This window comes from Myxine glutinosa, chromosome 5 (genome assembly GCF_964187855.1).
Source record: "Myxine glutinosa chromosome 5, kmMyxGlut1.1, whole genome shotgun sequence".
Taxonomy (NCBI): domain Eukaryota; kingdom Metazoa; phylum Chordata; class Myxini; order Myxiniformes; family Myxinidae; genus Myxine; species Myxine glutinosa.
The window spans coordinates 74,147,494-74,160,831 of record NC_136265.1 but is presented as its reverse complement, the minus strand read 5'-3'; the positions used below and the strand labels follow the sequence as shown (position 1 = coordinate 74,160,831).

Genomic DNA, 13,338 nt, shown 5'->3' with positions numbered 1-13,338 from the left:
GTAAGAGCTAACATTAATCACAAAAAGACAAAATGACACATAAAACATCAGATAAAGGGAGAGGGAGACAAGATGGGAAGAGAGAGGGTAGTGATACAACATTTGAGACCTGAGGTACAACATTTGAGAGCAGGGACATCGGGAGATCTGTGGGAGGGAGAGGGCTTGGGGGGTTGAGGCATGGGAAGTTGGGGGGGGGGGGGGAGGGGAAGTGGAGTGGGATAAAACATATGGACACTGCAAGGACTTCCAGGAAGAGAAGTTGGTATTTTTAAAAAGTGGATCTGGGGTGAATTAGCAGGGGTAGAAAAGATCAAGGTTTTGGATGGGGGAAGAGAAGAGATGGTGGTGAACAGCTTTAAAGACCTGGAGGGAGGAGTGAGATTGAATAGAGTGAGGGAGTTTGCTCTCTCTGTCTCGACTATCCCAGTCCCGGCTCTCCCAGTCATGCCTTTCCTAGTCACTATTCATGGAGTCCCTGTTTTAATTTTCCAACTCCCAGCCACTTGTGCTCCGTCCATTAATTAATTTCATTTTCTTTTTGTACAGACGATTGGGGGACATTAGTGTACATTGACATGAATTACAAGGACAGGAGGAGATAGATAATAGACACAAATGGTACACGGGATTTGAACCTGTGTTCCCCCTAATCACTTGACACCTGGGATTCACATAAACAGGTAAATGGCGGAACCTCTTTGGAAACTGTTAATGACATGAAACAGGACGAAATAGTCCGAATGTGCAATTTTTAAACTTGTTTAATACGAGGACAGGAACCGGAAGGTCGTTGTTAAACTTGTTTGAAGTTGTCGAGAACGAATATCGTCGCTCACGGGGCGTCCAGGTTACATTTGGGGCGTGGTCTACGGAGATACGAGAAGACCTGAAAAGGTAATAACTAATAACTATGACAGAAGAAGAGGATTTTAATGAGGAAGAAGAGCACGTGTTTCGCTGTCCCTCGGTTCTGTTGTACCAGAATGAATTGTCCCGAAGTTACAAACACCGAGCTGTGTCCGATGAACCGAGATCTCTCAGGTGAGAAACACAAGGTGAACCCTCCGGGATCCACGAGAATCTCCGATGGGAGGAACCTGCTCGGTCCGGGAGAATCTCCCGGGGACAAGGAGGTCGGACCCGGTACGTGACGTTCTTGTTCCCGTGCGGGGTCCGTGCTGTGCGCTATGTACGTTTATAGTTTATGTGGGAATCAAACCATGTACTGTAAAGTATGTCGACAAACTGCGATCAATTGTCGTACGCGTTTATTCACTCTGCCGATCAAGGCCCGATTCACAGCAGCGCCATCCGAGCTCTGGCGTAGGGATGCAACCCGGTCCCGGTGTAGGGATACAATGGTGAACATTTGCACTGCATACATGACATCCTCCCCTTTAAGTCCAAAATTACCAAGAGCAATACGTGCTAGATTTCCAGAATTGACATTTCAAAAGCAACATTTCCAAACCATGTGAAAATATGTGTGCAAACGGTTATGAGAATAATGAAAATACGTGAAAATAGAACATGTGTCAACGTGAAAAAAAAACATCTTCAAAGATTCAACCGGTCGGGTGCTTTTCTCTCACGCATTGAGCGTCGCGGTGTACCAGTGGATACAGAGTCCGAGGTGATTCCTTTGGGTCGCGGTGTACCAGTGGATACAGAGTCCGAGGTGATTCCTTTGGTCTCCACGAAGGGTGTAGCGTTTGCAGAGGTTTTCGGGGCATCCGAGCCGGCTGGAGCGGCCACGCCGATCTCCGGCAGTGGCGGGTCGAACTGTTGTCCTGACTGTGACGATGCTACAGGCTCCATTGACTCACAGTGACGGTAGTTTATGTGGTCCTGATGTCGACGAATTTCGCGGCCGTCCTGCAGGCGAATCACACAGGACAGTGGACCTGGCTTCTCGATGATGTCCCCCGGTAGCCACGTTGCACCTGCACCAAAATTTCGGGCAAACACTGGATTTCCAATGTTGATACATCGACTGTTGGACATCTTATCGTGCACCAACTTTTGATTAAGCTGGCTCTGATAAACATTTGATGATATGTCTGGTTTGAGATTGTCAAGTGTCGATCTCAAGTGTCGTTTCATCAATAACTCAGACGGAGCTGCACCGGTTGTTGATTGTGGCGTGATGCGGTATTTGAACAGGAGACGAGACAGCTTTGTTTCCAGGGTTCCCTCCTGAAGTTTCTGCAATCCGGATTTGATGATTCCCACGGATCGTTCGGCCAAGCCATTTGAAGCCTGGTGATGTGGGCTGACAAACTTATGTTTGATGCCGTTCCGACGTGTGAACTTGGCAAACTCGGTACTGGAAAAACACGAACCGTTATCACTCACGATCATCCTGGGCAGACCATGAGTGGCGAAACAGCGTCTGAGTCTTTCGATGACAATGGCTGACGTAGTACCACGCGTCACATAGGCATCAATCCATTTTGTGTGCGCGTCCGTAATTATTAGAATCATGCTGCCGTTAATAGGCCCGGCATAATCGAGATGTAGGCGATGCCACGGTTCGCTGGGCCATTCCCAGGGATGCAGTGGCGCTTTCGCAGGTGTATTCCGGGTGCTCTGGCAGGGGTAACAATGTCGAACATGATGTTCGATATCAGCATCAAGATTCGGCCACCACACATAGTTTCTGGCGAGTGACTTCATCTTCACAATCCCGGGGTGACAGTCATGGATTTCATCCATGACCCTGGAACGCAGATTTTTCGGGATCACGACACGACATCCCCAGAGTAGGCAACCATTTTCCACGCTGAGTTCGTTTTTACGTGCTTTAAAAGCCGCAAAATCTGGGTCACCCTCAGGTAGCAAATGCCATCCAAGCTGTACAGCCTGGACAGTTCTGGACAGAACGGGGTCTCGTCGAGTATGAGTGCGGATCTGGCCGGAATCGACAGCACAATCTTCCAGATGATCCATCAGTGCGATAATGGATCCTGGTGTAGGCGAATCATCAACGGATTCTGGAAGGGGTAACCGACTCATGGCATCTGCATTTGTGATAGACGAACCGGGCTTATAACATATGGTGTAGTCATAAGCAGCGAGAAACAGGGACCAGCGGATGATCCTGGGCGGTAGTGTGTCAGATGTCGCCTTAGTTGGACCAAACAGACTGATCAGCGGCTTGTGATCAGTGCGAATCGTGAAATGATGTCCAAGAAGGTACTGGCGAAATTTGCCGACGCCGAAAACGATTCCCAATCCTTCCTTGTCAAGTTGGGAATAGTTTTTCTCTGCCGGGGACAACGTTCTGGATGCAAATGCAACCGGTCTTTCCGTACCATCAGGCATCACGTGCGATAATACACTCCCCACTCCATACCGACAGGCATCGCATGTCAGCACAAGATCCTTCTCTGGATCAAAATGAACGAGAACATTGGACGATTTGAGCAGATCCTTAGAGGTCTGGAATGCTGATTGTTCAGTAGACCCCCAGCTCCAGGAGACTCCTTTCCTCAAAAGCCGATAAAGGGGGCCCAAAACGTCGGTCACATTCGGGATGTAACGACCATAGAACTGAAGCAAACCGAGGTATGACTTCAATTCGGTCACATCTCGTGGAGAAGGAGCATCCTTGATAGCTCGGACTTTCTCATCTGTCGGGTGTAGACCCTCGGCATCAATCGTATGACCCAGGTACGTGACTGATGGCACCATAAACTTGCACTTGTCTCGACGCAAACGTAGGCCGGAGTCCGAAATCTTCTTCAGAACTCTCTCCAGGTTCTGTAGATGTTCCGCGTCCGTACGACCAGTAACCAGAATATCATCCTGGTAACAAACGACGTTGCGTTCGGCGGCAAACAAACTGTCCATGACACGCTGATAAATTCCAGGTGCAGATTTCACTCCAAAACTAAGTCGGTGGTACCTATACAACCCACGATGCGTGTTGATGGTAAGATACTGTTTCGAATTCTCGTCCAAGCAGAGCTGTAGATAGGCGGATTTGAGATCGAGTTTCGTAAAAGTCTTGCCTCCCGTGAGACGAGCATAGAGGTCTTCAATCCTCGGGATTGGATATTTATCCAATGAAGAACACCTGTTCACGGTCATTTTATAATCTCCACATATGCGGATGGACTGGTCCGATTTTATGACCGGAACGATGGGCGCCGCCCATTCGGCATACTGGATTTGCTCGATGATCCCCAGATTTTCAAGATGATCCAGTTCCTTGTCAATCCGCTCACGCAGGGCAAAAGGGACTGGGCGAGCCCTGCAAAATATAGGATTGGCATCCCGGTCAACCCTGAGTTTAGCCGTATGTCCTTTCAAGGTTCCAAGCTCATCCTTGAAGACATCCGGGTACGTATCCAGCACATTTTTGAGTGTGTATGCTGCGGTAGGAGAAACGTTGGCTGCCCGGAGTTGATGAATGCCATCCCACCTTCGTCGCCATGTAAAGTATGTCGACAAACTGCGATCAATTGTCGTACGCGTTTATTCACTCTGCCGATCAAGGCCCGATTCACAGCAGCGCCATCCGAGCTCTGGCGTAGGGATGCGTATGCTGAGTGTGTATGTATGCAGTGTTCAGGTTCAGGTTCAGTGTTCAGGTTCACTCGTACAAGATTGTGTCGATGTCCTGATCGGGTTCACTCGTACAAGATTGTGAAGATGTTCTGATCGGGTTCACTCGTACAAGATCGTGTCGATGTCCTGATCTGGTTCCCTCGTACAAGATCGTGTCGATGTCCTGATCTGGTTCCCTCCTACAAAATCGTGTCGATGTCCTGATCGTGTCGTGATTCGATCTCGTTCGTTGTAATGTAATCAGAGCTTGAGCGAACATTTTGATTCCTGAGAACAGATTCGTTAATTGACGATTTTGAGGAGAAGTTCCAGCGTTTCTCCCAGTGATAGACAAAATGAATGGAGGAGTTGGGTTTACTTTAACAGAATAGCCAAGGATCGGATCAGGGACATTAACCTGAAACTAAATAACATGATAGTTCGGACGGTGTAAGGTCGTGGTCCACCAATCAGATTTATTAACCAGGAAATTCTATGCAGAGGACATTCGGCCCATCTTGTTTGTGGCACACCAACACTAAATTAAATAAATCAACCAAAACGACTTATTTAATTGTGGTTGGAGGGAGGGGGATTAGGGATTATGCTGGACTGAGCGTTAACGTGTTAACAGAGCGCAAAAGCGTGATGTTCATAGAGCAGATAAGCGTGATGTTAACAGAGCAGATAAGCATGATGCTAACAGAGCAGATAAGCATGATGTTAACAGAGCAGATAAGCGTGTTGCTAACAGAGCAGATAAGCGTGTTGTTAACAGAGCGGATATAAAGCGTGATGCTAACAGCGGATAAGCGTGTTGCTAACAGAGCGGATAAGCGTGTTGCTAACAGAGCGGATAAGCATGATGTTTGTTAACAGAGATGTTAACAGAGCAGATAAGCGTGATGCTAACAGAGCAGATAAGCATGATGCTAACAGAGCGGATAAGCGTGTTGCTAAAAGAGCAGATAAGCGTGATGCTAACAGAGCAGATAAGCATGATGCTAACAGAGCGGATAAGCGTGATGCTAACAGAGCAGATAAGCATGATGCTAACAGAGCGGATAAGCGTGATGTTAACAGAGCGGATAAGCGTGATGTTCATAGAGCAGATACGCGTGTTGCTAACAGAGCAGATAAGCATGATGCTAACAGAGCAGATAAGCGTGTTGCTAACAGAGCAGATAAGCGTGTTGCTAACAGAGCAGATAAGCGTGTTGCTAACAGAGCAGATAAGCGTGTTGCTAACAGAGCGGATAAGCGTGATGTTAACAGAGCAGATAAGCGTGTTGCTAACAGAGCAGATAAGCGTGTCGCTAACAGAGCAGATAAGCGTGTTGCTAACAGAGCGGATAAGCGTGATGTTAACAGAGCGGATAAGCGTGATGTTCATAGAGCAGATTAGCGTGTTGCTAACAGAGCAGATAAGCATGATGCTAACAGAGCGGATAAGCGTGTTGCTCACAGAGCAGATAAGCATGATGCTAACAGAGCAGATAAGCATGATGCTAACAGAGCAGATAAGCATGATGTTAACAGAGCAGATAAGCATGATGCTAGCAGAGCAGATAAGCATGATGCTAACAGAGCGGATAAGCGTGTTGCTAACAGAGCGGATAAGCATGTTGCTAACAGAGCAGATAAGCATGATGCTAACAGAGCGGATAAGCGTGATGCTAACAGAGCAGATAAGCATGATGCTAACAGAGCGGATAAGCGTGGTGTTCACAGAGCAGATAAGCGTGTTGCTAACAGAGCAGATAAGCATGATGCTAACAGAGCAGATAAGCATGATGCTAACAGAGCAGATAAGCATGATGCTAACAGAGCGGATAAGCTTGATGCTAACAGAGCAGATAAGCATGATGCTAACAGAGCGGATAAGTGTGATGCTAACAGAGTGGATAAGCGTGATGCTAACGGAGCGGATAAGCGTGTTGCTAACAGAGCAGATAAGCGTGTTGCTAACAGAGCTGATAAGCGTGATGTTAACAGAGCGGATAAGCGTGTTGCTAACAGAGTGGATAAGCGTGATGTTAACAGAGCAGATAAGCATGATACTAACAGAGCAGATAAGCGTGATGTTAACAGAGCGGATAAGCATGTTGCTAACAGAGCAGATAAGTGTGATGTTAACAGAGCAGATAAGCATGATGCTAACAGAGCAGATAAGCGTGATGTTAACAGAGCGGATAAGCGTGTTGCTAACAGAGCAGATAAGCGTGATGTTAACAGAGCAGATAAGCGTGTTGCTAACAGAGCGGATAAGCATGTTGCTAACAGAGCAGATAAGCGTGATGTTAACAGAGCAGATAAGCGTGTTGCTAACAGAGCAGATAAGCGTGATGTTAACAGAGTAGATAAGCGTGTTGCTAACAGAGTGGATAAGCGTGATGCTAACGGAGCAGATAAGCGTGTTGCTAACAGAGCAGATAAGCGTGTTGCTAACAGAGCAGATAAGCGTGATGCTAACAGAGCAGATAAGCGTGTTGCTAACAGAGCGGATAAGCGTGATGCTAACAGAGCAGATAAGCATGATGCGAACAGAGCAGATAAGCATGATGCTAACAGAGCGGATAAGCGTGATGTTGACAGAGCAGATAAGCGTGTTGCTAACAGAGCGGATAAGCGTGATGTTAACAGAGCAGATAAGCATGATGCTAACAGAGCGGATAAGCGTGATGTTAACAGAGCGGATAAGCGTGATGTTCATAGAGCAGATAAGCGTGTTGCTAACAGAGCGGATAAGCGTGTTGCTAACAAAGCGGATAAGCGTGATGTTAACAGAGCGGATAAGCGTGTTGCTAACAAAGCAGATAAGCGTGATGTTAACAGAGCGGATAAGCGTGATGTTCATAGAGCAGATAAGCGTGATGTTCATAGAGCGGATAAGCGTGTTGCTAACAAAGCAGATAAGCGTGATGTTAACAGAGCGGATAAGCGTGTTGCTATCAAAGCAGATAAGCATGATGTTAACAGAGCAGATAAGCGTGATGTTAACAGAGCAGATAAGTGTGATGCTAACAGAGCGGATTAGCGTGTTGCTAACAGAGTGGATAAGCGTGATGTTAACAGAACGGATAAGCGTGATGTTAACAGAGTGGATAAGCATGATATTAACATCACATATAAGCTTGATGTTAACAGAGCAGATAAGTGTTATGTTAACACAGTGGATTGGCGTGATGCTAACAGAGAGGATTAGCGTGATGCTAACAGAGTGGATTGGCGTGATGCTAACAGAGTGGATAAGCGTGATGTTAACAGAGCGGATTAGCGTGATGCTAACAGAGCAGATAAGCGTGATGTTAACATCACATATAAGCTTGATGTTAACAGAGCAGATAAGTGTGATGTTAACACAGTGGATAAGCATGATGTTAACAAAGTGGATTAGCGTGACATTAACAGAGTGGATTAGCATGACTTGTGAGGTACCCGTGCTAAGCAAGGGTGGGAGGCCAGAAGCAAACAGACAATGCAGAAACGACAAATGCTAAAGCATGGAACCAATAAATTCCACATTCCTGTAGCACCTTCAGTCACACGTCAGACATGGACAGCAAGTTCGTGAAGGACTTCCATAAAAAACGTACCCGTTTGCAAACAAACAGGTACGTTTGTTCCGTACCCAGTCAATGGCGAATCTGCATATGGCGATCCGCGAATTTCACATTTAGAAAGTAGAAACTTAACCAATCAATGGTTAAGAATCGCTGAAAAAAATTCTCTGATCCAGATCTGTTTTCAAATCTTCACCAAAACAGAATCACTTTGTCCTTGTTACACACACCCAACCTCTCCAACAAATTTCGTCGGAATACGTCCTCAGCTTTTTGAGATATTTTATTCACAGACAGACGGGGTGAAAACAACCTCCAACCACCTGTGGCAGAGGTAAATATCATCTGCAAAGTCGAATTTTCCAAATAGTTTTTCCGACGACTCAATCCTTTTTAGATGCTCCCGTTTGTTTCAAAACAAAATCATTAACCACGGTGTTCCAAATAGCAGAAGGCACAATATACAACTTTGCCTCATACCATTGGAAACAGTGAAGCGGTCTGACAAACCAAAAGAGGAGGTAAGGTGAGCAAAAGGTGCAAGGTAAATAGCAGAAAGGGAGGTGTCGGGATTACAAGAGGAGATAACCTTGTATTTTACAAAACGAGATAAATATTATGTGAACCAAACATTATACACCACTGTAGTATTGTAATGTTTGGCCTTGGCCCAATGACCCAATGAGTGTGTTTTGTGTTACTAATGTATGAAGAGTAAATAAAGTTCAAAGGTTGTGTGAACTACTCGATTTAGCAAACATTGACGGGACAGGTGTGCTTTTTTAACTCGTTTCAAATAAGTATTTTTTGGAGTTTGAAAAGCAAAACTTCTTGAACACATATTGTGATGACGAGTTTGTTTAGAAATGTCTTTTGAAATTGTGTCTGATATGAGTGCGATGTTTTGTTTTCAGATTTTATTGTGCCTGTGAAGGTGGAATCCGAGTTTCCGGACCAGTACTCCTCACTCGGCAAAGGTTCGAATGGCAACAATCTTCATGTTATGGCTCTATTTGATAATTCTCTGCTATAAAATGGGAACGTTTGTTTGTTTGTTTTGGACACTGAGGTTTCTCATCGGTCTTGACCAAACGACAGTCATTACTTCTTTGAGAGACTGTTGTGTGGCGTATTGTTTCGGTGCAATGGTCCTGCTCATTACTGAGCCTGGTGTTGGCTTAGCGGTTAGGGTGCCGGCTTGGGATCCTACAATCCTGAGTTCGAATCCCGGTCGATCGTTGAATTAACGCCAGGGGGGTTGACTCAGCCCGTCATCCCTCCGAGGTCGGCAAATTGAGTACCAGCTTGCTGGGATGAATGATCATGGTGTGTATCCCGATTTAGAATAGCTACACCGTATCCCTGCGTGTCGTAAGAGGCGACCAAGGGTTGGCGTCAGGAAGGACATCCGGCCATAAAAAGACATTGCCTCAAAAAGGGAACCATGATGATCGTCATGGGGCCCGGAAGGCCAACCCCCACCCTAGCAGGGGAAATGGCCTTAAAAAGGAAGTTAAGAAAAAAATTGTTCATGCTCATTATTCTCGTGATTTGATGTGAAGTAAGTTGCTTATTATCCAGTAAACCCTTGTTTTACATGTGGGTTACGATCCTGGAAACACGGGAGATATGGTCGGAGCTCAGTCCTCTCCCGATAACTCACGAGTCGTGTACTGGAGCGGTCGGAATCACCCCCTCACTCATCGTGAAAGCAGAACATTCACTATGTTTTCTGCGCGTGTTTTTATTTGGCAGTTACTGCACCCATTAACACCATAAGGTCTGCTCAGTGATGCAGCACTGTCGCCTCGACCAATTTCATCCAGAACCTCCACTTTCTGTGACAAAAACATCACTTTCCTCGACTTTAATGCTCTTTCTTTACCACAAGCAACAGCTTCTGTCTTGGGAGCCATGGCTAAAAACTACTAACGGCAATAATAACCGAAAATGAAGGAATTCATCATGATTGCAGAGCTCAGTGTTGATGGTAAGATAGGTACAGTACTGTACGTAACGCATATCTCAGCTACCCAACCCCTCTCCCCCACCACCACCACATCTCATCAGCTGAATTCATGTGACACCATGGCGGAGGAAGAAGAACACGGACCAGAGGAAGAATACCGACCCGCACCTGATAAGTATTATTACGCTCACCAGAAGAGAGAGTATTGCACTTTAGGCCGTGAACTGACAGCTCAAAATGCGGCCAGAAATGGACTTGGGTCGGAACGTTCTGGAACTTTCTGGGAAATAGTGGAATTGGGTGCCTGGAAAGAGAAAGAGTAAAAGATGCGTTAGAATTGTATAAGAGTTATGAACCCTAAACAATATATTTTGGAGAGCCAGATCTTACCTGATTTGTGACCTTCATACATGAGTCAAACATGAGGTTCTGCTACCATTAGTAATTCTAAAAAAGCATTTGACGCTTGTGCCGGAGACTATCGTGACAACTAGGTCATACGTCAGTTGTCGGATAGTCATCCATGCTTGGATGAAAGAGAAAAATGTTACACATTCAGAAAATACCGTTTTGCCGTATGTGACGTTATAATGATATGCAAATTAACCAAATGGTAATTAGGAATGCTAGAATTGTTTTGAGTCACCACAACTTTCATTACGTGCTAGAATTGTGTTCATAGCATATTCAACTAGAACGGCACTCAGTAGAGAGCACACCTCCGCCTGGCGAACAGTTTACGTTTTGTATCTCAGAGTAGACCAGAAAATCACAATACCGAATCGCATTTATTCAAAATCAATCACAGGAATCACCATAGGTCCAGTCTTTCATACCCTGATCTACCCCTCGTTTTTGGCCATATCACTCAATGGTGAAGAATAGCTTTAAAAATTCTAATAGCTGGATCCGGATCTGGATCTTCACCAAAATCGAATCGATTCTTCCTTGTCACACACACAACCTGTCCACCAAGTTTCGTCCAAATCCGTCCATAACGTTTTGAGATATCCTGCTTTGTATCCTTTTTGGCCTGATCTCCCAATGGTGAAGAATCACTTAAAGAATTAAATAATTCTCGTATCCGAATCCATATTCAGATTTTCGCCAAAATCGAATCAAATCGTCCATGTCAGACACCCATCCGGTCCACCAAGTTTCGTCCAAATCCGGTCCACCCAAGTTTAGTTCAAATCCGTCCACAACTTTTTGAGATATCCCGCTATGTATAGTTTTTGGCCCTATCTCCCAATGGTGAAGAATCACTTAAAAAAATTATAGTAGCCCAATCCGGATCTTCACCAAAATTAATCATTTCGTCCTTGTCACATACGCTACATCTCTGCCAAATCTCGTGCGAATCCGTCCACAACTTTTTGAGATATTTTGTTTACAGACAAACGGACAGACAAAGGTGAAAACATAACCTCCATCCACCTTTGGTGGCGGAGGTAACAAAGTTATAGAAATTTAAACGTTTCCATAAAAACTGAGGCTTAATCAATATTTTCCAGACCCTATGTCCCATTCAATGTACATTTTTGATAATCTCGATATATTGCTACTAAGTGGCACTATAGTGAGCTGCAAATATGCAGCAGAAAATGCACAGAAAATATATAAAACATGAAAATAAAAAAAAGAATATTTTGCATGTTTGTGATGTCATAATTGTATGCAAATTAGCTCCACAATTGCAAATTAGCTCCACTGGTGATAACTTCCATACACCCCCGTAACAGCTGGTACCATTGGAATTTTTCTTCCCGACCACTTGTTCTAACTCCTTAAATAGGCCTCTTTTCAGAATTGGCTGGTGGACTATTTGGATCATATGCAGTTCCTTCATTTCGCCACTCTTATGCCTTTCTCCACACTTGGACACTCCACAATTCTCCACACTTTCCTGGTCTCATCTGTCCATAAAACTTTGTTCCAGGACTCTACTGGCTCACTACTTCTTGGCAAATTTTAATCTGGCCTTTCTATTTTTGGTGCTGATGAGAGGTTTGCTTCTTGCGGTGCAGCCTTTGTAATTCTGCTGTTGAAGTATTTTGCGAGCGGTAGAGTGTAATACTTCACCCCTGTCATCAACTTCAATTGTTTTCCTTGGCCTACCTGGCAGTTGTCTATTGCTAACTATTGCCAAATTGTTGTGTTTGCTCTGCCCAATGTTTCTGCTTGATTAAAATTTAATAATTCTGTTCTTTCAATTTCCAACTTGTTAGCTTTTCTTTCATAGAGAGTTCTCTGGTCTTCATGTTGCTTTATGCCTACTGATTCCAAACGGAGACTCCCAAGGCAAATGCAAAGGGTACAACCAAGAATAGATATTCACAGCTCTTTTATGTGCGAACAGTCAATGCAACAAGAAACACCTGAGCAACAAGAAGTACCTGTCATTCATCTGTTCCAATACTTATGCTTACCTAAAATAGGGGACTAAACATAAAAAGTGGTATTGTTCTAAAATGCTAAAACATAAATGTCGAGAAATACCAAGAAATAAAAGATGACCTTCTGTACTCTTGCTTCATATTCATCTGTTGATCTCAAATCCAAATTTATTAGAGTATACTAGCAGAGCCTATCTGTCGCTTCGCTGACTGACCAATTAGTCTTCCTGTTTGCCAAAAATGTATATATTGGTCACTTTGGCATCACTTTGTGGACTCAACTTGGCCCTGTCCTCACATTACGCTCCGTCCACCAACTTTGCCCCTATTCATCCTGATGTCCCTTCCTGTTAGAAATGTCTCGCACACGATGACAGGATTTGATAGGCCCCTCCTTTTTGGGGGGGGGGGGCGTAGAAGGGAAGGAGGAGGATTTAACTGTGCGAAGAGTGCTTCAACCTCAGCATTGCACAGGTAAAAAAGGAAATTGTAATATCCCCTGCCACCACCACCACCAGGTGGCTGGCTCTACACGGAACACATTTACATAGAGAATTTACACCCCCCTTGTGAGGCTGCTGCCACATAGCCTATGTTACCCCCCCCCCCCCGTCCCTCCCCCACCCCCTTTCCCACACAAAGTTGTATTTGTACCCCTCGTTACTCCCGCCAGGGAGTAATGCATTTGATCGTGTCTGTCCGTGTGTGTTCGTGTGTTTGTGAACAAGATATCTGGAAAAGTTCTGAACGGATTTGGATGAAAGTGGTGGGATGATTGCCCTTGGGATAAGGAGGAATTGATTTGTTTTTGGTGAAGCTCAGGATATTATTCCGGATCCAGGAATTTTTTGAAGGA

At 45.0% G+C, this 13,338-nt stretch overlaps 1 protein-coding gene across 1 annotated transcript in view; it reads left to right on the top strand.

The window, feature by feature from the left end:
- The first annotated feature begins 924 nt into the window (after positions 1–924).
- The window catches only part of LOC137428513 (uncharacterized), a 35,889-nt gene continuing 23,475 nt past the window's right edge, over positions 925–13,338 (top strand). The window contains exons 1-2 of the mRNA XM_078777075.1: positions 925–1,146; positions 9,032–9,094. Coding sequence (XP_078633201.1) covers positions 936–1,146; positions 9,032–9,094 — 274 coding nt within the window. The 5' untranslated portion in view covers positions 925–935. The remainder of the gene's footprint in view (positions 1,147–9,031; positions 9,095–13,338) is intronic.